At 41.0% G+C, this 23,815-nt stretch overlaps 2 protein-coding genes across 2 annotated transcripts in view; one reads left to right on the top strand and one right to left on the bottom strand.

Moving 5' to 3' along the window:
• Nucleotides 1-248: 248 nt before the first annotated feature.
• On the bottom strand, nucleotides 249-10,947 carry sf3b2 (splicing factor 3b, subunit 2). Its single transcript, XM_085154739.1, has 22 exons — nucleotides 10,773-10,947; nucleotides 10,283-10,329; nucleotides 10,007-10,054; nucleotides 8,927-9,154; nucleotides 7,145-7,195; nucleotides 6,663-6,747; nucleotides 6,449-6,528; nucleotides 6,026-6,134; nucleotides 5,692-5,783; nucleotides 5,246-5,458; nucleotides 5,041-5,163; nucleotides 4,866-4,946; nucleotides 4,542-4,769; nucleotides 4,307-4,456; nucleotides 4,096-4,185; nucleotides 3,355-3,462; nucleotides 3,152-3,259; nucleotides 2,780-2,922; nucleotides 2,069-2,170; nucleotides 1,323-1,422; nucleotides 1,022-1,213; nucleotides 249-638 (listed from the first exon to the last, which is right to left on the bottom strand). The coding sequence occupies exons 1-22, from the start codon at nucleotides 10,900-10,902 to the stop codon at nucleotides 567-569; spliced, it is 2,580 nt and encodes an 859-aa protein (XP_085010865.1). The 5' UTR covers nucleotides 10,903-10,947; the 3' UTR covers nucleotides 249-566.
• A 1,920-nt stretch (nucleotides 10,948-12,867) lies between these two features.
• capn1 (calpain 1) overlaps nucleotides 12,868-23,815 on the top strand; it is a 29,133-nt gene continuing 18,185 nt past the window's right edge. Inside the window, exons 1-3 of the mRNA XM_085154850.1 lie at nucleotides 12,868-14,338; nucleotides 16,377-17,105; nucleotides 22,412-22,481. Of these exons, the coding sequence (XP_085010976.1) occupies nucleotides 16,848-17,105; nucleotides 22,412-22,481 (328 nt within the window). The 5' untranslated portion in view covers nucleotides 12,868-14,338; nucleotides 16,377-16,847. The remainder of the gene's footprint in view (nucleotides 14,339-16,376; nucleotides 17,106-22,411; nucleotides 22,482-23,815) is intronic.

Consider the following 23,815-nt stretch of genomic DNA (forward strand, 5'->3'; position numbering starts at 1 on the left):
ATATGGATATTCTGGCCAGGTTAACAGAAGTGATCAGAAGCAGCCTTAAAACTCAAAGGCAAGAATTTTGCAGCTTCAGTGGAAGCAAAGGCCTCACAGAGACATTACAGGTCATTAAGGTGCAAAGTCTAAAGTCCCGATACTTCAGCTGACGCAGATGGGGAAAATGTCTTGCATTTTACCACGAGCGTGTAATCACACCTCCCCAAAGAGCGGAATGAAATGAAACAGAAACCTGGAGGCAGTAAGATTGTGAACTCGTGTTGTCACGTCATTTATTTACAAAAAAACAGAAAAAAACATGGTTACCATGAAAAAAACAAAACAAAAACATAACCAAGACCAAGACCTTAAAAAGTTCAACACAGAAAAATGCACCTTGCCACAGCCATGTGACACTGACTACATGAGACACGCCCACGCTGTTGATTTACAGTTTACTGTTAAAGCGCTAACAGATGATCGGTGCTGCAGTGTGCATCCTCTGAAATTCAAATCTGCCTCTTCCTCTTTCATTTCCTGCGGTGGACGACTCTCTCGCTGAGCTTTGTTTTGGTTCATCTCCTCTAGAACTTGAACTCTTTGTATTTTTTGGCGCCGCCTCGCGTGTCCTGCGGCTGGGCCTTCCTCTTTTTTTGCTGTTTGGCGACAAGGAAGAAAAAACGGAGGAGGGGGAAACTATTAACATTCAAATGTCACCCCAAGGGAAAACCTAAATGACTATTGATTTCCACTTTCCTTTAGGTTATAAACAGAACTCATTTAGAGTAACACGCTGGTAATCGACACATCAGGTGTGTTGGTCATGAGATCAATGACATGGGAACTAGTAATTTTTGACCTCTTAAACAAACACATTTTTTGATTTTTTTTTGCTTTGAACTCCTCTGCTATCTGCCTGCAACATTTCTTTAAAGCTTCCAGGAGCTGAGCGTGTAATCGGAGCAGAAATCAGCTACACAAAAACATTTGTGTGAAGGAAAAATGTTTTTAAAAAGCCACTAATTGTGTGTCTTAGTACCTTCTGTTTGGCTGCGTGCTCAGCCACCATGTCGCTGAAGTCCTCCTTCTCCACCTGAGCCTGCTGCTCTCTCACGTGCTCCTCGTACTTCTGCGTCATGGCCATCGGGTCCAGCTCCAACTCCTCCGGGGCCAGGGCCACCTCCACGCCCTGCGACTCCTGCCCTCCGCCAGCCTTACGACTGGCCATGGCCTGAGGACAGCGGAGAGGTATTTAAGATTCAGCTAGAGTGGCAGAGGAGAACGGGAACGAAAAGAATAATGGCTGTAATGTCATTTCATTTGGACACACTTCTCCTTACCGCTGACATTTCGTAAATGTGCGTTGAGGCCATCATAGCTGCTCCTACTGGGCCCGTTCGTCTTTCAGGGAGAACAGTGAACAGCTGTGGCGTCTCATTGCTGCAAAACAAGAATGTGTCAAACTAAGAAAAGCGCACGGTGCTTTAGAAACACAGAATAGTTCTAGCTTTTTCTAAATGAATGCTATTATGCTACTATTAAAGTGTGGCATTAGACTTTATAACACTTAGAAAAATCGGAGTGGGTGTGATGACATTTTCTCCCTGCTGTTTACAGCAAAAGTGACTCATTTATTTTTTTTAGACAGCATCACTCGTATAAATAAATGTGAATGGGTCATTCCATGTCAGCTCCTCAAATGCCATCAAATACCAGGACAGTTTGTCTCTGGATGAAATTGTCTCTTCTTTCCTTATATTTAAGCTTTAATATCTGTGAAACCTTATTTGGACTGTTGTAAAGGATATTTAAACAACCTCGATCATCCGTCATTCTTTGTTAGCTTTACAGAACTGTAGTACCAGAAGATATCAAGGACCCAACTCCAATACTCTCAAAACTGGATGCTGGGAAAACATCTAAAAACACCCTAGTACTCACCCTTGAAATACTGGGAGCCAAAATGCACAATTTCTATTAAGAAGTGCATTTTTCACTTTTAGTTTTTTTTTTTTTTTTTTTTTTTTAAGACAAATCTGATGATCCGCTGGTTAAGTAAAGAGGCACTGAGTGGAGCGACACTCACCCATCCATTGCCTCCTCGATCTTCTTCTTCCTCAGCTCGATCAGCTCCGGGGTCTCCATGCCGGCTGGTACTGATGAGAAGCCTCCCGGGGTGATCAACCCACTGAAACACACAAAGTGACACACAGCACACGGTGAGTTTATTGGTGAGCACAAACTTCAGAAACTAATAGCTGTGGGCACACATGCATGCATGCGCACACACACACTTCTGTTAGCAAAAAGCGAGGACATGTAGTCATACACTACACCATGAGATACGGACCAAATAACCCAGTTAAACACTAATGTGACTGGACACTTCCCGGCCCTGTTCTCAGGTCATTTACAGTTACACGCTAAATGAAAGAAATAGTTTTAAAGTTAATGTTGATCTCAGCACTGATGTCTGTCTGATACTTAAGCTTACACATCTATAAAATGGATCCTTCAAAGTCTTTAGCTGCAAGGTTAATTTTTATTTTTGACATCTCCCCAACATTAAAAACAGCTTTAGACCGAAGCGCTGAGCCTCACACGCCCTGAGCTGAAAACACATAAACCCACTTGGACGTGAGCCAATAAATAAATGTGAGCAACTGCTGACTGAGATGTTTGTGACGTGCTACCTTTTTGATTTCAGGGTTTAACTCTAAATAAGTTTTAAGACTCATCTATTAATCATTATGAGCTTCTTGATTAAATCACTGACTGTACTGTGCACATTAAGTACCTATCTGCTGGTGTGAAGAATCCGGTTTCATCTGGCTTCTCCTCGTCGCTCTCCTCCTCCTCCTCTTCCTCTGATGATTCCTCATCCGAGGGTTCTAGCTCTCCCCACGTTGTGTGGTCCACCTCTTCTTCCTCCGCCTTAGCCTAAATGCAGAAACATGTTAGTGTATTAGTCATCGTTAAGAGACGGCCATAATACAAAAGATTTCAATTTCGATGAAATTCATACCAAGAAATGCACCAAAAAACAATCATACACAAGAGTTACAGTTGGTGTAGGACTTAAAGTAACAGTATTTACTCTTTTACATTGTTAAGAAGTTATTATGATGATTATAATTATTTTTCTGAGGGTATATTGTGCACTCCTAACCTGGAAGTCTGCAGAATTGGTCCCGAACACGTCGCCGTAAAGGGGTTTGCCCATCTCGTCTACCGGGGGCTTCCCCCAGCCTCCGGCGTGATAACCAAAAGTACAGTTCTGATGAAGGGATGCAGATAAACAACGTCAGGAAAAATGAGCAATAACTGATTCACTGACATAATTGTTAAACTGCTTTTTGGATATTTTGTTACCTCTGGGATGGGAGAGTTCAGTCCAGGGATCTTCAGGTTGGGATAGGAGGGAGGAGGTCCGTACCTCTGCATGGCTATCAACCAGGGAGGCGGCACCTTGTGGGCGTTCTAGCGATGAAGACAAAGCAAAAATCCAAATGAAATGCTCGCTCTGCTTTCTCATTTCGCTCCCCCTGTACTGATTGCATTTTCCAAGCTTAAAATATGCTCAGCATTCATTTGCGTGCCTGTTGGTGTTGCCTGCGACAAAAACACTGCCTGGATATATTTATAGAATTGTCGTTACAGCAGCATTGTCCTCGTTACTGTGTCGGTGTAAACAAGTCCTGTCACGTCTTATCTGACACATTTATTCTCACAGCTTGTACATTCAACCACTTAACAGCATTAACAGACAGAGTGACATAATGAGATAGCAGGGAGAGTGATACTACAGAGCAGGACAGTAACAGCAAAACAAGAGCAGCTGATTTATTTCTGTCGCAACTGGAGCTTCATACAGTAGCTTTATATCACACCTTATATAATTACAGAGTCTCATCACTGAGATCAAGATGAGCCCAAGAACATGATAAACAAAGACAGTATGAAGCTCTAAGATCACCAAGGCTCGGTTTCTGCTTATATGCGCTCAGATTTGTGTGTTTAAGAGAAACTGCAGTCAATTTAAAACATGTTGGTTGTTTTTTTGTGATTTAGTTCATTAAATTTGCACAACGTTTGAACAACAGTGAAACTCACAGGTCCAACTGGCATGCCCAGAGCGATACGCAGCTCATCAGACAGATCTCCGGGTTTCTTCTCTTTCAGACGAGTTTCAAACTCTTTACCCTGCAGAGCCACAAAAACACAAAGCAGGTCATGTCATGGAGCTTTAGCGCTCATAACGTCCCTTTGATAAATGTACTTACGTGGTCCTGATTACATGTGAGAAAAGTGAGAATTCTTGTACCTCATAGTAAAGGTCTCCGTGGATGGTGAGCTTGGGCTTGATTTGCCATTTGAAGAAAGCATCGTGGAGTTTCTGGTAGTCGATGTCGATCTTTCCCATCTTGGGACGAACCTTCTCTCTCATTTTGGTTTTCATCGTTTTGGCGTCCTCCTGCGAGTGGACAGAAAAACAGAATTACTAATCATGCAGTATTATTTCTGCTAATGTTGACTCAGACCATCAGAAGAACACCCACCTTCTCCTGCAGAGCCTCCCTCATCTCCTGGATTCCCGTCCTCCTGATGAACTCGGGCAGCTCGAACGGCGGCTTCTCAATACCTCTCTTTCCCTGCAGATACTTTCGTTTGAAGCACCAGTGTCTGGGCACCGGCACCGTGTTCCTGGTGGCTTTTAAGTGCACGAGCAGCTTGGGCTCCTGAGCCGTCACATCGTGCATTTCCACCACATCTGGACGAGCCACCAACTGAAGCGAAGTGGCAGCAGGAGAAATAAAAAGTTATCATCTATTCAGAATCAGGCATGGACTTTTAGACTGAAAACACAAACCATATATTTTTACCTGTTTAAGTTCAGCCACTGTCAGCCGGTTCATCCTCCTCAGCTTCTTCTTGGATAGTTTTGGGGCATCCGGCCTGATTTCCTGCACATGAGAAACATTTCAGATGTTCAGCACATGAGCAGACAAGTACTCGTACTTTTTGCTCCGCTCTCGTAAAAAATGGAAGTGTTCAAACCTCATCACTGTCGTCACTGTCTTTCTTCTCCTCCTCAAATCCTTTTTTCCGCAGCACAGCCGTCTCGTGCTTCTCCGACTTATCGGGCTCCTTCTCCTTCTCTTTCTTCACATCATCAGTCAGCTAGAAGAAGAAAAGAAAAGAGACTGCATTAGAGGTGGGGATCAAAGTGGATGCGCTATTCAACTATGTCTGCTGTAGTCACCTTAAACGCCTCGAAAATTCGCTTGAAGAAGATGTAGTTGGGGTCGTAAATCTCTGGCTCCTCTGTGACGTACTCAATCTCCACCTCTTGCTCCTTCTCTTTGTCCTTCTCCTTGTCGCTGCTCTCCTTCTGCTGCTGCTCCGCCTGCTCCTTCTTCTCCTGCGCTCGCTTCTTCTTGCTCTTCTTTTTGCGGTTCCTGCGTTTGCGGTTTTTCTGAGGAAACGTTTGGTTGACAAATTCAGAGACGGGACAAACAAAATGAAACAAAAACTGCCTCATAGTGGAGTCATTCATGCCGGGACCTACAAATCCTGTTTTTACAGTTTTGTTTGCTGGGTTGACAATTTTAAGTCACAAGCGACAAATATCAGTCGATTCATCAAGCATGGACTCACAATGCTATGACTCTTACAGGTGCTCATCTTAGATGCTTAAAAGAGGCTTACATCTTTTTTAGACATCTGGCTGTCGTCATCTGTCTCAGACATGGGCAATGCAGATGAATCCATATCTCCTCCCTCATCTTCGTCTTCATCCTCTTTTGAAAGATATACACACATATACATATACATATATATATATAAAAAACAAGACAAAAAAAACTTGGAGATCATACTGTAAAACTTCATTTTCCAATCACAAATCAAACAAAAATATTTTTTTTTGAATTGGACAACTTCAGACAATTATAGCTGGTCTTCCCAGTCCGTCACTACAGGACAAAACTGAATAAAAATACAAAGGTTTTTGGTTTAGCAGCAGTCTAACCAGCTGACCGACCTATGGGATCAGTGAGTTGCTCCTGTCTGATCTCCTTCAGCTGGAGGATCTTCTCCAGAGCCTGAGGGATCTTGGGCCCAGTGACGCTCATCTCCTCGCTCTGCCAGCTCTGAAATTTACACCAGAAAAATGTGGGATTAGGGAAATTTTACGTGTGTCTGAAAATAACAACAACAAAAACACCACTGTCTTTCAGCAAAACTTGGTACTAGAATGTTTGTATTAGACCACAATTTTGACTAATGCATGCATGTCTGGACACATAATACAAACAATGGTGGAAAAGGGGTCAAAGAATCTCATCTGGTCATGTATAATTAATCAACAGGTGAGCAGAGATTTTCAATATCTTTAAAAGAAACTTCGGAACAGTTTTCTGAGAAGACTAAGTAACGCTACATACGGGAAGGAGTGGTGGTTTACCTCTCTGTTGTCCTCTCCAGGAGGAGGCGGCACTCTGTGTTTCTGAACTGGTAACATGCTGACACCTGGAGGCAGAGGCCCTAAAACACACAGAATTATTATCAAACAAAAAACTCCTAAAATGTGCTGTTTCAGAAGAAAAAAATAAATTAAATATGTATTTCAAAATTCATTATATAACATGTCGTGATATTTAAAACTCGCTTAAACTCACCTCTGATTGGAGTGACAGTGGGCATGGACCTGGGCTGCATCTTGGCCATCTCGTGCTGACGCTCCTGTTCCAGCAGCACTGCAGCCTGACGTACGAGGGGGACAGAAATGAATATGTTTATAATTTTCAGTAGCACAAAAGAGAAATTTTGCACACAACCAAACAAAAACAAAAAAAATGTCTGTGGTGTCATTCTTCCGGTCACTATCCACAACATTTAACCCCAAGTGAGGGTGCCAGCACACTAATAAAATTTATGGCCTTGCTTTCAGATTCAGATTCTCACAGCACACCATACAGGACCCACTACGCTGATTCATCTGTCACTCACACTCCACTCTCCCTCATTTGTGAATGAGATACTTTAAAATTCTCCACTTGGGGCAGCAACTTGTTCCCACACCAAAGTGGGTTTTTTCACCCTTTTCCACTACGCAGCTCATCAAGAAAATAGTTCAATTGAGAGTTTTTCATCCTCTTACCCTTTTCTGTTGCTCCAAAAGATCGTGTTCATCCATGACATGGGAATCGCCCTGAGAGAGCCACAAACAATAACAGCCAGTCAGTGAACACGTTTTGTAACTGTAAAATGTTTTCTGTGTAGTCCTGCTGTGTTGCTAAAAAGTTACAAAAACATTTATCCTGTCACATTCCCCTACAATAGTGTCTTATTCTTATTTACACATGACATTACATTAAAGTCTTCTTAAAGTCTTTTTAAAAATTGTGCTTTAAGTTATGATCACATCTCAGAATGTTACTCCAGGGCTCTAGAGTGCGACCACATTTTTCAATGGTGCAACAAAAAAAAAAAAAATCCAAGGTTGCAACCTGCTGTTCGAGTATAAAAGGAAAAGAAATCTCCGCAACTTTGAGAGTCTCCGTAATAGTCAGGGGCGGGATCTCAATGATTGGCCGTGGTCCTGTAGTCCTTTGTGTGTACGTTTAAAAGTGCAGGTGGATAGAGAGAGGCGAGTAGCTTGAATAAAGCGATATCGATTCATTAAATCCTGACTCGACTTTTGAATATGCCAGAAATTCCAGGATCTCAGGTTAAAGCTCACAAAACTATTTCAACAACCTCTAAACAGCAAATGAGAGCAGGTACACGGATTCTACACAAAGGCGTAAACACAGAGCGGACCCGACGCATCAGAATCAGCTTTCTCTTTTTCGGCTTTCTCACTCGACGACATGTACACGCCATCGGGGCTGAAAGCAGACAGCTCACTGATTCTGATGCGTCTGCGATTTGGCACTTTGTGTTTACGTCTTTTTTGCGTTTGATTCTGAGCTGCAGATTTTGTCTTTCTCCAACCCAAATTCACTGAACCAGCAGCAAAAAAAGATCCAAACTACACTTCACATTTGATAAATGTCATCAGTAATCTTCTCTCACGTTTGCCATTTTGCTTCCACCACGATAAAATCACTGTTGTTTACAGCGCTGTCGGACGCTGCCTTTTCTTTCTTTTTTAACTTAAATGACCTCGGACAAGAAAGCCTGATTTCTGCTGTTCAATACTGAAGAAATGTAAACTTTTTAAAACTATGCAAAATTACAGAATATTTTTAAGGTTATCTGCTATAAAAAGCCAGGCCAGGAAAATCCCCTTCATGTTTTTCTGAGTTTTATTCTCAGTTACTTTGACACAAAGGCATCTGCTGTGATGCTTACCCCTCTGATGAACTCTCACAAGTGTCAGTACTGATAAATGATCAGAATTATAATATTTCTGACTGTCTGAGGCAAAATTGACTCGAATCGAATCAGCACCTTGTGAATCACAATCGAATGGATTGTAGAAAAAAGTGATGATACCCAGCCCTAGTGAGTAGCCTAGGCCCGACAGAAGCTGTAGCTGTGGGTAATGACAAAAGATGAAAAGAACTATTGATTATTTTTTCTCTAAGTTAAGGCCTGATCTGTCTAAAATTCATAGCCAGTGCTCTGACACAGAGCCATCAATCTCTGAACTCTGAAAAAGCACAGTGTATCCAGAAAACACATTTTATGCAGCGATAAATGCACTGTGTCCCCTCTCTCTCAGAGGCTGAGATGATGATTAAGTTTAACATTGTCTACAATATTGCCAAAGAGTGCCATAGCACTTTAAGCACAAGCACTTTTTCAGTAAAGTATTTTTCTTGTAGAACTGTGCTCCAAATAAAGAGTTAGGCGCACCAGTGCAAACCTTGGCAAAAAGTTAGTCTAGAGCCCTGAACTGAGTGAAACAGTAAACTTTAGGTCCAGCTATCCTCACCTGCTTGGCTCTCTCCTCTTGCTGTAACACCATGGCTGCTCTATGCTGAGCCATCTTCAGCTGATCATCCTGTGTGAGGCCAGGTGGTGGCAAACCAGAGTGGTCCATGCCCATGTGTATACCGGGTGGAGGGGGCCCGCTAGGAATCATGCTCATAGCTGGGATCATACCCATACCGGGAGGCATGGGGGGCATAGGCATTGGGGGCATGGCAGGGATACCTGGCATCTAGAGAGCAGGAAATACAGGAGACTGATGTAAATGGGAAGCGCGAAAGACTGAAGTGAACTTGTTTGTGTGACCTTCTGAGTGAGATATTAAGGTGTTCAGTGAATTTCTGTTTCGGTAAATTGCTTCTTAGCACCATTTAGCATAGGTCTACAAACAGACAAAACATACTCAACTGTAACACATTTGCAAGAGTGAAAACTTATGATTAAATAAAGGTACTTTCGTCCTCTCCGTTGAGTTAAAACAGCAGAAAGCTCTATTATATTTGATTTAGTAGAAGCCCGTCCTGACAGAACGAGAAGCATGTCCTCCTAGAACAGGATCTTTTCCTTGTTAAGTAAATGTGTAACACTGTAAATTTTGCATACCTTGTCTATAAACTTGCTTTAGTTATTCACAGACTAAATCCTGAGGCCACTAAGGTGGAAACCTTTTGTCTCCTGGCTATGCCAACAATTCTGTCCTTAAAAACTGAACAGGATTGGTGACACAGGGCAGTGCTGACTGAGTCCAGCACCGACTGGAAACGCATCAGACTAATTGTTGTGGACTAAGCTCTTGTGACACTTGTAGAGGAACCAAAAGCCTTGTAAAAATGGGCCAAACACCCCATTTTAATGAAGCAGACCCATAGGACACTGCGAAGGACCAGGTTAAATGCCTTCTCAAAGTCCACAAAACAAATAGCGGTAGACTGGATGGGCAAACTCACACACACCTCAAATATCCTTGAGAGGATAAAAAGCTGGTCCAGTGTTCAAAAATGGCAACCTTTAAACTACACTGACACGTGGTTCACCATTGTATACTACAGTATTAAACAGATATCAGCGTTTCCCTCCAAATTACCTGGGAGCCCATTTGTTTATCATCAGGTTTGCTGAGGAGAATCCCAGTCTGTGGAGGGACACATACAAGACACAGTTTCTTTAATTTTAAAGAAAAGGCGAGGAGGTCAGAGAAACAGAGCTAGGATAGCTAGGATTTACTAATAACTTTTCCTCAGACTTTATTCAAGACTACTCTAGCGTAGCCTGGAAAGGTCATCAACAGTTAGAAAAAGCTGCATCACCATACCAAACAGCTGAGCGATGACCGGATAAAACTGAATTTAAACGCATTTACCTGCATCATGTAGCCCTTCAGTCTGTCAATCAACTCCTCTCTGGGACCTAAAGAGAGAAAAAATGAATCGGAAACGGCTGTTAAACAAGGTAGATATGAATCTAGGCTTGTAAAATGTACACCAAAAATGTACCAGAACAACTCGGAGCGCATTTCAAAGTTGTGCAAAACTAGGCTAACGCTGACCGCTTCGTATTAAAGTTAGCAAAGCAGCTAAACCGCTGCACTAGTTACAGAACTCATATTAAGGAAAATAGCTAACCAAATTGTCATAACTTTATCCAACTTGCATCACAGGAATTAAAATGTCACGTACTCGATTAATTAGTGCGTGAAATGAACTCAGAGTGTAAACATAACGCCGGCCTAGCTTAAACTCGTTGCAACGGAAGCATTGCGTTTTAACGCTACTAGCTAAAGTTAGCAACTGGCTAGCTGCCGATAGCCAAATACTGTCTATGTTAGTGCTCTACGCGGGTGTTCTTCTTACCCATGTTGGGTACTCCCAGCTCTGCCAGCTTGCCCTGAAGATCCGGGATGCTCCATGTATTCAGAGCTGCAATAGCACTCCCCAAATCGGACGGGAGAGAGTCAGTGCCCGGCGGTCCGTCGGATGCCATGTTGAGGTTAGCTCAATGGAACAACGGCGGCAGCGAAGCACACGCGAGAGCTTGGGAAAGACGCAATGCACCACGGGACGTGAAGTATGACGAGAGATTTTTTCTTTTAATTCAATGCACAGTTACCCCAATATTCAGTCAGAACACGTGCTTTCAAAATATAAATTCCTAATAAGAGAAAACATAAAGAGGGGCAAAAATCATATTCTTCAACTGTAGTCAATACATTTGTGGGATCTCATAATCCGTTTTCAGACAATGCACACATAGCCTAGTCACCCTCTACTTGAACTTTGGCCATCAGGTAAAATGATACAGACTAATACAATCCCACACAAAAAGACGCTAATCTGTGGCCCCAATCCCCCCCATAGACTGTGATCATTTACACAAAAATTAAATCATTTACCTAAAATTCTGTTTATTATCTACATATTAATTAGTTAATCAATTAATTAATTAATTAATTAATTATTCTTATTCTTATTCTTATTCTTATTCTTATTCTTATTATTCTTATTATTCTTATTAATTTATTTTTTTTTACATTTTTTACTATTTGTTCTTTCTGTCTATTTCATAGAAATAACACTCATGAACATCACACCTTATTTATAAATCGTATTTCTGTTTATACTTCAATGCAACCAACACCCCTACCTCTTTAAACTGTATAAAGAGGTAGGGGTATTGGTTGCATTGTAGGAGACACACACACACACACACACACACACACACACTCAACGTGCAATATCACTGACCACACTGCACCTCTCAATGCACCTGCTAGTTAGATGGCATGTATGTGTATGCACATAGATGTAAGCGTGTATGTGGAAATATGTGTGTGTATGTATGTACGAATGCATATATATGTATATATATGTATGTATGTGTGTTTTGCAGGTGTATGTATAAATTGTACATATCTTTCTTGTGTAAATGTAAATTTGTCTGTTATTGTGTAAATACTTTCGCTATTGTGTACTTCACACACATGGAGAGATGCCAAACTGCCTTTCATTGTTCTTGTAACAGTAACAATAAAAAAGCTATTCTATTCTATTCTATTCTAGATGCGCTGCTACCCGAAGTCACTAGATGTCATTGTTGGCTGCTTAGACTTGGAATCCTGTAAATTATGCCGTTAGACGATTAAAAAACTTCTCTATTTTTACATTCATAACATACAAGTCTACTGAAATTTAAAAATAGTTATAAAGTAGAAATACTGTGCGTAACTAAACTTCAAATAGAGTCCAGCACTTGGTAAATGTGGCGTTTTTTAGTTAGGGTAAGTATTTACAGAGCGGTGTAAAGGGATTTTTGTCTTTCAAAGGGCAGCTTATTGCATGTGAACACACAGTACCGTAATGAACTACAGTATCAAGTAAAATCTGCTGCAAACAAAGAGCACAACACGACAGAACAGTGCACGAATCCCTCCCTTTCAGTGTAGTTTTATGACCTGTGGGCACTGCGCAGTCGCATTGAAACGAGGGTACACAGCAGCAGCAGGGCGTTTCTTCTGTATAGAAAAGAGGGGAGGGTACAAGAAGGGTACATACTAAACATGGAACGGAGAGCATGTTGAATTTCCGTGTAGCTATTTTTTTTTTCAGAGGAAACGCATCGCAAGGTAAATATGAGTTTCATCCTTCAACATCACTTTGCTTCAGCATTTTAGTGTCGGGCTGCACTTTACCAATCGCGTTTGTCCTCCTGGTCTGAACTTCTTCTTTTTTAAGAGCAGAACTGGAAGTTTGTGAGTTGTTTTTTAGGTTAGTTTGTGACGCCGGAACAAACCACAGTCAAACAGCAGTCTGCCCCAGATTTCACGAGAATAATAACCATGAATTATTAATCATTAATGTGCTGATTCCGCAAAATTTGCTTTTGCTGTCTTACGCTTTATTATTATTATTATTATTATTATTATTATTATTATTATTGGTTTTAACTGTATCTGATGGAAGTGAAGCCAAAGGAAACTCGTCAAACCGCTGTTCGCTTTGCTGGTTGTGTTTATTTCTTTAATTTCAATGTTTTCCCAGGGACCACACCTATCTATCACAAAAGCGACTTACTTATCTGTGTGAGCCATGCGTCCAAGTTAAAGTTTTATAAAGAGCTAAATCTGCGTGAGCTGAGGCGCATGCTCCAACGAGTATTCTCCAAATGTAGCCCAGTGTTTCTAAAAGCTGTGTTCTTCTGCAGACTCTGATGAGAAAAAACACAGTAGTCACCATGTTCCCTGCAGCGGTCACAGTGCGTGCGTGTATGATCTCTCTGTTGGTCTATTTTCTCCAAACATTTTGGATATTTTTTCTCACATTAAACTGTGTTGCAACATGAAACCCTGCATGCAGAAATACACCACAGGCGGTCAGAAGGCTTACTCATGCCACAAACTCTTGACTCCACCCTCCCAAAGGCAACACTTACTTACTATCAGCATGCATTTAATCCGCTCGAGTTGTGAGGAGGAAACTGGACTCAGACAATCATCAGCAGAAAAGCATTAGTCATACATTGCTGATGATTGCAGTGTTTTCACGGCCTTTGCATGCCTGCTGCTTCAGTCGTGTGTGTTTCTACCCATGGCTGCACGACCCCTATGTTAAAGGAAACATCCTGCTGATGTGCCAAAACAAATAAGTAAAAGAGCCGGGTTATGGGTTGGATAAAAGTGCACGTTCTCAGTTTTCTTGTGATTATACTAAGTGTTGCATTGCTAGATGATACAGTGCAGTACATACATGCATGCGCATTCTTGTGTGCTGCCACCCAGACTGAGGGGAAGGCTAAGCATTTGTGTTGGGATATGGAGTGAGGGTATGTAGGCTGCATGTATTTCTCATGTGAGGAGAAGTAAAATATTCATTAGAGTCAGACTGAACTGTTGTTGGGTAAAATGTGCCCCGATGGCAGCCAGCAGAGGTAAAAACCACATGACTAAGGTTTTAACAGAACACGTTATGATCCTTTGTTGTTGGTTTAAGTAATGGGGTCATGGGTGTTTTGTCATGGAACCAACTTAGAGTGACATGCATATTGAAAGCATATGAGTAATTGTTTGTGGTCTGCAAGCATTTCATGGTAGTGGGTGTGTTTTGTGAGGGGCGGTGGTGTTTTTCCTCACAGTGCTGTCACCTGACACACTTCTGTCTATAGCCAGTAGCTCCTCCCATTCTAGGAAAAGTTAATTAGGTATTAAGTGAACTTATAGGAGTGCTCAAACATGTCATTCAGGTGACAATGGGCATATGTTAGCAGCTGGAAAATAAAGATGTAGAAATCAGGCGTAACTCCTCCTTCCTGCCACATTTGGCACATCCCTCGCTGGAGGTTGACTATAAAAGTAGTACAGAAGAGTCTGTCTGGACTGGTTTGGCAGTTCCTGGGATCAAACTAGAAGGTGCAGTTTGGAGGAGAGGTAAGAAACAAACACATGGGCCTGACATAAATCTGAAAACCTGCATTTTTAACCAGACTTTTGTTAGGATTTCATGATGGACTTTGCAGTGAGGGGAAGAACAGTGAAGCACATTTTTATTAATGGTCATAAAGGGATGGAAGTGGTCAGCAGGATGGATCCATGCATTCATATTTATGCCGTATTCTGACCGCACCATCCTAATGTTTTTGCTAAAATTGAGTCTCATTAGACCAAAAAAACTTATATTGTTCAATTCTGCAGAACATGTGTGAACTGTAGCCTCGATTTCTTCTACTTAGCTCACGGGAGTGTCCCACTGACGTAGCCCATCTGCTTGTTGTGTGTGTGTGTGTTGTGTTTAGAGACACTCTTCTGTTTACTTTGGTTCTAAAAAGCTGTTATTTGAGTTACTGTTTGCTTCCCATCACCTCAAAGCAGTCTGACATTTCCATTTTGACTTCTGACATCAAGAAGACTTTCCCCAGAGAACTGCCCCTCGCCAAAATTTACTCCGTTTTGGCTCACGCTCTGTAAACTGTAGAGATTGCTGAGATTTCCCCACAGCAGATTAGCAGTTTCTGAAATACTTAGACCAGCCTGTTTGACAACAACTGTGCCACATTCAAGGTCACTTAAATCACATTTCTTCCTCATTTTGATGCTCAGTTTGATCTTCAGCAGGTCATGTTGACCATGTTTAAATACCTGAATATATGTGATTGGCTAATTAGATATATGCATTAACAAGCAGTTTAACAAGTGTAACTCTAAAAGCCTTTTCACTGAAGGTATTTTCGTGTCCACATTTAAATAGTACATACATTTATGTAAAAAAGAAAAACACTGTAGTGATGCTAACACTGATATGTGGTACAGATGCTAAATAACTCTTTATAAAGAATGCAGGAAGAAGCAGAAGTAGTTGTTACAGTGGTGGCAAAAGTGCCTTTGTTAGTGTGAGTAATAATGCTTGTGGTAAGAAATATAATAGTTGTGGTGCAGCCATTATGCAGCACTTTCAGCTTTGCTAGCTGTAGCTTTAGGGATCTATTAGCAGAAATAATGTGTAGTACTCATGCAAATGATCCTAATGTAGTTTCACCATGCTAGCAGCAATAGAGGCACATGTGCAAACACAAGTCTTAGTGTTGTGTAATTGAACAAGCTGGGAAACCTGCTGTCGCAGCTGCATGCTGAGTTTTTGGCTCTCTTAGCAGCAACATTCTTCACTCAGTCAAATGGGCCATCTTTGTGGGTGTGGTTCTCTGTTAGCAGGAGGAGGAAACTCTTACATGGCTCCACTGCTACACAAGCCAGTGAAAGCCACACTCTTTTCTGTTTCTGCTGTGACGACACCTGTGGACTGAAAACAGGAAGTGCGTATCTTTATGTGCATATCTGAGGTGAGGGAGTGAAAAAAAAAAGCTGAGAGAGTTGAAAGAAGATAAAAATAAACGCCTTCCACTCTGTGTTTGACGGAAAAGACGCAGACTCAAAGCAACAAAGTGAGACTAACTCTGTCCAAAGCTCCAGTTCTGTCTGCGCCGGCACTAATGATAGAAATGCTTCTTCATCTCAGCCTCTGCTTAATTAAAGCGTCTCACAGAGAGCTTGTGCTTGTTCTTTGCCTCATGCAACCTTTATTGTGCATTAAAATACACACACACACACACACACACACACACCTGCTTTGTTATTAATGTGCTTTTCTGATTAAACATTGACTTAAAATTTTACTGTGGTGCACTGAATGTGCACATATTCAGTGCACCACAGTAAAAGTAGCACAGATGTGCCAACTTTGTCGGGCTTTTCTAAGAATGCACATATATGGATGACTGCAAAGAAACAAGGACGCCTCGTTTGTCTTTTAAGCTCTTAGTGGCTGTGCACATGGAGGGTGTGCACAGCCTCTGCTTTTGTTCTGTGATGTATGCGTAGATAGTATTGGTATGTACAAACCTGTATCTTGTATCTCACTGGATAACCTTTTCCCTTTTGTGCTCAATTTCTCACTTTCTTTGTTTTTGTGCAGGGTTGTCCGCTGCTGTGATAAGGACAGGCTGTGATCCTGCACTGCGTGAACTTGACAAAAAAAGAACAACAGACGTGGACTGGTGTTATCTGGATCTTTTGTACTGAGGAAGACGTCTCTACTGTGACAAGCTTTGGATTTTTGAGCTTCTCCGTTTGTGACTGCAATCAAAGCATCCAGCTAGAGTGCAACCACATACACCACAACCAAGCAGCAGACTAGCCTCATCAGTGTTTAATAGCATCTTCATAGCTACTGATGATTTATTCTAACTGAAGATTGGGCCTTGAAGCCATTACCACTGTGTATCAGGTTTACATCAGCACAGTGCTTTAGATTATAAAAGCTCAATAGGCTGCTGTTGCGTCTTTAATAATTGACACATCTTTACTTCTTATTGTGGTTCCAAAGAGAATCAAATTGATAGCAGCTGTCAGTCCTACTGTTCTCCGTTAACTCCACAAGCTCAAGATGGCAGAGCAGCCCATTTATGCCACAGGCATGGCCTACAAACTAAGGAGCCAGTGGGATCGTGATGAGGGCCTGGGGCAGAACCACAATGCGGTGAAGTTCTTGGGTCAGGACTATGATTCTCTGAAAGCCCAGTGCCTTCAAAGCGGGAGATTGTTTGAGGACAGCCTGTTTCCTGCTGTAGCGTCATCTTTGGGATTCAACGAACTCGGCCCCAGATCGGCAAAGACCAGCGGCGTGCGCTGGTTGAGGCCCACGGTGAGAAATTGCGGCGGTGGCCGTGTTTTTGTGTCTTTTGCCCAAGCGTGGGTAAGGGGAATATAGAAGCCTTTCATATCATTTCAGTTTCAAGTTTAAGTTTTATTTGTCATATGCAAGTTAGCACAGGGTCAACATTGCAATGAAATGTGTTTTACGAGCAGCAGTCACTCAGCAGCATGATACAGTAGGAGAAAATATAATAAAATATAATAAAATAAAATATAAAAATATAAAAATAGTAAGGAGCTAAATATTAGAGAGACATGGTAAAAGAGAAAAGATGACTAAATATATATGTATCTATAAATATAAATATATGTACACTAGTGATTAAATAAGAAAATCTTGAAAAGAAATATGACGGGAGGGTAGATGGGATATTGCACAGGAATGAGCAGCAGAAAATTACAGTATTGCACTTTAAATCATTATCATTTGTACATGTTGTAGATGTTTAATGTTATAGACGGTGTTTCCAGATTTATTTACTGTGTTTTTTTTAGAAGGTTAATATCATTTTAATGTCAGACAGTTATAATACACTGTGTTGCTAAAAGTATTCACTACCCCATTAAATAATTAAATGGAGGTTTTCCAATCACTTCCTTGGACATAGGAACTGTGATAGGATGCCACCTGTGCAACAAGTCCAGACATGAAATTTCCTCACTACTAAATATTCCATAGTCAATCGTTCGTGGTATTATAACAAAGAGCAAGCAAACTCTGCCAGTGTGCTTAATGCTTTAACATAGCAAGAAATGTTGGTGATGGCCACTTCCTGTTCCAACATCACTGCACACCAGTGCACAAAGCAAGGTCCATAAAGACATGGATGAGTGAGTGTGGTGTGGAAGAACTAGACTGGCCTGCACCTCAACCTGAAAAAAAAAAAAAAAAAAACACCTTTAGGAAGAGCTGAAGATGTTATACCTGCAAAAGGTGGACCAACAACATATTAAACCATATGTATTAAGAATAAGATGTCACTTGAATTCATATAGGTGTGACGACAGATGAATGAATGCTTTTGGCAACATAGTGGAGCTGTTTTTCTACAGTGTAGCAGACTACACCCCTGAATTTTATTAGATCTTATCTGGCTGCACTGCATCACAATGCAAATATCTGACTCATGCCTACAAACGCCTCACTCAGATATTTGGTGGTTTTTAAAGTAGCAGCTCCTTTGTAAACAATGTGTAATGTCTGAACGAGCCACTAACAGTAGAGTAGGTAATTGTCTGGAGAATTCACAGCAAGCAACTGGACATCTTGATGTCCTGCACATGACTGCAGCACCATAGCCTGAGCCATAGTATTTTAAATATGTGCACCCATCTGACAAGAGCTATCTGCTGTTGCATACCCTATAGTATAAAACTCGTGTTACTGTGCACACATTCAGTGCACCAGTGCCTAAAAAAATCAAGTCCCATGACCACCTGCAGTGGGTGTGTTTAAGCAGAGCTGGCAAGCACTAACATTTGACTGCAGTCCCAATCTAAGCAATTTCGCTGTTGTTCTGCCAACAAAGCCCCTGCACCCCACTTCCACCGGGCGCACCTTGATCTTCCAGCCTCTGTCCTCTGCCTCAGCTGCCAAGTTGGCATAGTGCAGCTTCTTACGCTCGAATCCTTCCTCAATTGCTTCCTCCCATGGTGCCGTCTGCTTAATGATGTAAGCACGTTTTGGGGAGTTAGACCAAAGGATGAGGTCTGGTCACAGATTAGTTGTTACAATCTCTGCGGGAAAAATTAGCCTCTGATCCAAGTCCGTGTGCATCTGCCAATCCCTGGCAACCTTCAGCGGGCCCAGGTCCGGGGTTGGGGGGCTCGTCCTCGGCTTGTCCTGCCCTGTTGGACGTGGTTGGTCACGTCCAACAGGGCAGAGAAGAACCTTATTTCTTTTATTTACTTTCTGTCATATAGATACTGGGTTATAGGTGGATAACACTGTTTATTTTGGGCAAAGTTTAAAACAATAAAGTCATTGTATATCAGAATAATCAATACAATACAATACAACTTTATTTGTATAGCACATTTAAAAGACCAGTGGTACAGCAAAGTGCTTTACAATAAAAACAGGAAAATTAAGACAATAAATAAAAGACTATTAACAAAGTACCACATATGTCATCAGGTTAAGGGCACTAATTATACAACAATAAAAGGGAATATAAGAACAAAGTTACTAAGAACAGATATAGCTAAAAGATAAAGTACATAAATAAAAAATTGAACCAAATATAAAATAGGGACACTAACTAGATGGAAAAGCTATGTTGAATAAATGAGTTTTTAAACGGGGTTTAAAAGATAAAACGGAGTCTGACGCACGGATAGCGATAGGAAGGTTGTTCCACAGATTCGGTGCAACCAGGGCAAAAGCACGGTCACCCCTAGATTTAAGTCTAGATCTAGGCTGAGCCAGGAGTAATTGGGCTGAAGACCTGAGGGCTCGCCCAGGGACATATAGACTAAGAAGATCGACAAGATAACGAGGGGCTAAATTATTTATAATTTTAAAGGTGAGCAACAATATTTTAAATTCAATGCAATATTTTATGGGTAACCAATGCAACTCAATAAGAACTGGGGTGATAGAGGCATGCTTTCTAGTGCCAGTCAGAAGGCGAGCCGCAGCATTCTGGACAAGCTGAGCCAATATGAGCCAAAAGCTCAAACTTCAGACTGCTGTAAATGATTTGTTTCAGACATTTCATTAGTATTATTATTATTATTATTATTATTATTATTATTATTATTATTATTATTTTCTCTGGACTCTGCATGATGTCAAAGAGAGGGGCTATTCCAGATATGGTCATCTCAAACCCTGAAGTTCCAATGACCACCTATAACAGCTCACCTCTAAGGTCTTTTATCACCTGGTACACTTAAGCAAGCTTTCCTCACAGACTTGAATTTAATCATGAGATTGTAATGATTGATCAATTTTAATACCAACACACACTAGGCCCATTATGAGGTCTTATGAGGGGCCTCTTATATCACATCTTCTACCATGTCACGTCTTTTCTTCTCTCATCACCTTTTACTCTGTTATAAATACACCAGTGTGGTCTGTGCAGCTAGAAGCAGCACCAGAGAAGAAAGTGGAATTGTATTTGTGAGCATGCCTTGAACACGGTGTGCTCTCCTTTTTTATTCTATTTGCAGACACTGTGTCAAGTTGCAGTTGTCAGTTCTGCAGTAACAGAACGAGCTGTGGTCTTAAAAGCTTTGCCTTGTGATAATTTCAGCTTTCTTTTGAGTATGCAGATCATCACGTGTTCATGAGTGTATGTTTTCTGCTTCTTTGTTGCATCTAATGCTTTTTTGAAGTCTCAGCCTTCCAGAAATAGCACTTCATAATGCATGCATCACCTACACCACAGGATCTGTAATATTTACACTAAGAGGGTCATGATGCCCCACCCCGCCGAAAAAAAAGGCGTTGTGTGAGTGTTTAAAAATGCCCAGGATGCCTCAGTGAGTTAAGCCATGTGTTGAATAGTTGGCGTGTTTGCTTAGCATGACACAAAATATTTGTTTTTATAGCTTCGTGGGGTTTCTCAAGCTCACCACACTGAGTACAAGAAGGTTTAGGAAGCAGGAAGTTGTGCAAATCAAATGTGAACAAAAAACACTAGACTGGGAGATTTTTCAGAAAAGAGCTTTGACAACTTCAGGATTGTTAGCCTAGCTCGCTACAATGGCTCCATTAATCCCAAAGAAAACTACCTTCTTACAACTTCTTACTCAATTTATTATTTGGTATTAAACTAATAAAAAAGACTCTACTCAATTAGTTACTTTATTAGAAGCTGTTTTAATTTTAACTACTAGCTATAATTAGCTAAAATAGCTTTTGTGTGTATGAACTGCCACCTTGATACCCGCTGCTCCCAAGCAGCAACTTAAAATAGTTCACTCCATCTGTCGATCTAAGAATACATACATTTTAATAAGGTATAAACAAGCAGTTCGTCTGTAGAATAGAGTATTTTGTATTTATTATACTAGTAGATGTCTGTGCTACAGTATTGTCTGGCCTGTTTATAATGTTAACCCTAAATTTAAATGAAATGCTGCTTGTGTTGTAGATGCATTAAAAAAAAAAACAGGTCATTTTTGATTCAATTCAATTGAATTTTATTTATATAGCGCCAAATCACAACAAAAGTCGCCTCAAAGCGAACCACGTTCAAGTGGTTTCCAGGCTATGTGATAATTTCATAATATGTGATAGAGATAAGAATCTTCAGGAACCTGAGCTGTACCCGTGTGCCAGGTTTGGCTGCTCAATTCCTGATAGTGTTTGAAGAGTTGGCAGACTAAGAAACAAGCACACAGACAGAAATGTTGCGTGTTCCTCCTGCACTAGTCCAGAGTTGTTTCTAAACCTCGACTGAAAGACTACATGTTTTAAAAACTATTTGGAGCCCACGTGTTGAAAAGTAGAAGTTTTGTTTTGGGCATGCAAGATCTGGTTAATTGTCCCAAGTTTCAGTTTAAAAGTAGCAATCTGACAAGATAGACCAGACAATTGCCCAGCTCGATTCGCACATGACGGATACGAGAGAGCGGCATTGGATTGTCTGCCAGCTAAGAGTACAATGACTGTGTTTTCCAGGGAAGAAATAAATGCATGTGTCTGCTGTGTAGTAAAGTTTGTAACAGACAGTAAGTACAGAATAAACTGGGAAGTTTGCGGTGTTCGTTGACTATGTTGGACTGTTGCAGAGCAGGCTATGGGTTGCACAAGAGACATTATACGCAGAGACATAGCACTCAATTTTGAATTGCTGCCCTGCTACACATGAGTTTAGGTTTCCTGCAGCTGCCAAATCCCACTTTAACTCCTGACTGTAAGCACTCCTGTCAGGGGTTTCAAGCTCCTGGTAGCCACGGAGCTTGAAAAAGACACTTAACTTTAGATTATAGAATCAAAGTGGGCAGCTTTGTAGACTTGCTTCATTAGCTCTGTGATTGTTGCTTCAGTTCATGTCTGATACTAATCATCAGTTGGAGATAAGACTGATAAAGATGCAGTGTTAAATGACAGATTACTTGCATAAATCTCTAATGATTAATTTTTAATGTTTCTTCTATCAGGGAATGGGTACCATTGGTATTCTTGCTATCATTGTTTGGGTTTCCAGAGCAGGTTCAATGAGATGAAAATGAGAAAAGAAAGGGAGGAAGACGACATGTTTGCAAAATGTATGTCTGAAGGCAAAGAAGTGCTAATTTGTGTGTGTGTGTGTGTGTGTGTGTGTGTGTGTGCACCGACAGGAGCTCTGCAAACGGCCCGAGTTCATCGTAGATGGAGCTACTCGCACTGACATCTGTCAGGGTGCTTTGGGTAAGTCCCACTGGGAGTGTTCCCAACTGTTTCAGTGTTACTACTGCATGATTCATCTATTAGACCCGAGGGGAAGAACTGAGATTTAATCTGGCAGAAAGCGAAAGAGAACACCGCCAAAAAAACAAACAAACAGGTAACTGAGTGCATAGATGTTAGTTGCTATGCTAAATCTAGGGAGATGCTGGATGCAAGTCATGAATAAGTAAAGCTTCCCTCTACTCCACATACAGCATGAACTTCAGCGAGACACAGAACCTTTCACAGCAAAAATTTGATATAGAGAGCGGGATATTCCAGATATGGTCTTGTGGTAGTTCTTTCGGGGAAAAGAAAAGTTTTAGGTTTTAAAAAATATCTATTTTTTTATTTTATATAACATTTATAATTTATGCCTTGTCATATCTGTAAGCAAAGGCATCTTCCATTTCTTTCAGTAGATATCTTAGAAAGTTACCAGCCCTGCTGTGGAACTGGATGCTTTATCGTAGACGCTGGCACTGCCAGATGTATCGCAAAAACCTCAAATCCTGAACCAGAAAACATAATATATTACTCTGCGGAAAAGGATCAGTGTTCATGTAAACAAGACTAAGAAATCACTTTTTAAAGGCCTTACAGACTTCAAATCAGAAAACCTTTTTCCCCCCATAGAGGTCTTTTTGCAGCTGCATGCAAAAACCATATAGAATGGAGGCTCCACCTACATCCATATTTCCTACTATCTATGGACACAAAAAAGTTTAGGAACTCCTGCGTGTTACTTGTATGAAAATATAAAACTCAATGACTTCATTTTTATCTTGAGTATAACTTTCAGCAGAGAAGTGTAGCACTGTTGTGTGTCAGTAACAGAGCCAGAATAAAACCTAAAGTTTCAATAACATGTCAGTCAGAACTCCTCCCATAAAAGACAAGATAACACAACACCGAATGCAACACGGTTTTGACTGTGAAAGGATAATTGTAGGTCTTGTAACAGAGAATGTGATGACAGTCAAACTGCTAAATGAACTATGCCAGTCATTGGCTTTCCATCTTCTAGCCAATGCTCTTTGGCAACACAGTATAATAATGGAAGTGGCAACTGTGGCTTGAACCCACTACTAAGTCCTACTAACAACATGAGCGAGTCATGGCGAGTCTGAGATTCTGTGCTCGCCTCTCCCATTTCCCAGAATGCAAAGCCTGTGCAAACCTTTACTCTTTGTGGGTGAATTCCAGTTTTGTGTGTGGCTAAAACTTGAAATTATTTGCTAATGTAAACACAGACTCGTGCTTATCATGACAGCTCTCAGTTGATTTATAATGGTTGTAAAACTGTCTTTGCGTTT

Source organism: Neolamprologus multifasciatus, chromosome 3 (assembly GCF_963576455.1).
Source record: "Neolamprologus multifasciatus chromosome 3, fNeoMul1.2, whole genome shotgun sequence".
NCBI classification, from domain to species: Eukaryota; Metazoa; Chordata; class Actinopteri; order Cichliformes; family Cichlidae; genus Neolamprologus; species Neolamprologus multifasciatus.

What these genes read in the sequence shown, in the direction of transcription:
- sf3b2 (XM_085154739.1), bottom strand. Translation starts at nt 10,902, where the DNA reads ATGGCATCCGACGGACCGCCGGGCACTGACTCTCTCCCGTCCGATTTG. An exon ending in CTGGAGAGGACAACAGAGAG is followed by an intron (nt 6,135 to 6,448) that starts GTAAACCACCAC and finishes TGTAAATTTCAG; the next exon opens with AGCTGGCAGAGCGAGGAGAT. An exon ending in ACATTTACGAAATGTCAGCG is followed by an intron (nt 1,214 to 1,322) that starts GTAAGGAGAAGT and finishes CGCTGTCCTCAG; the next exon opens with GCCATGGCCAGTCGTAAGGC.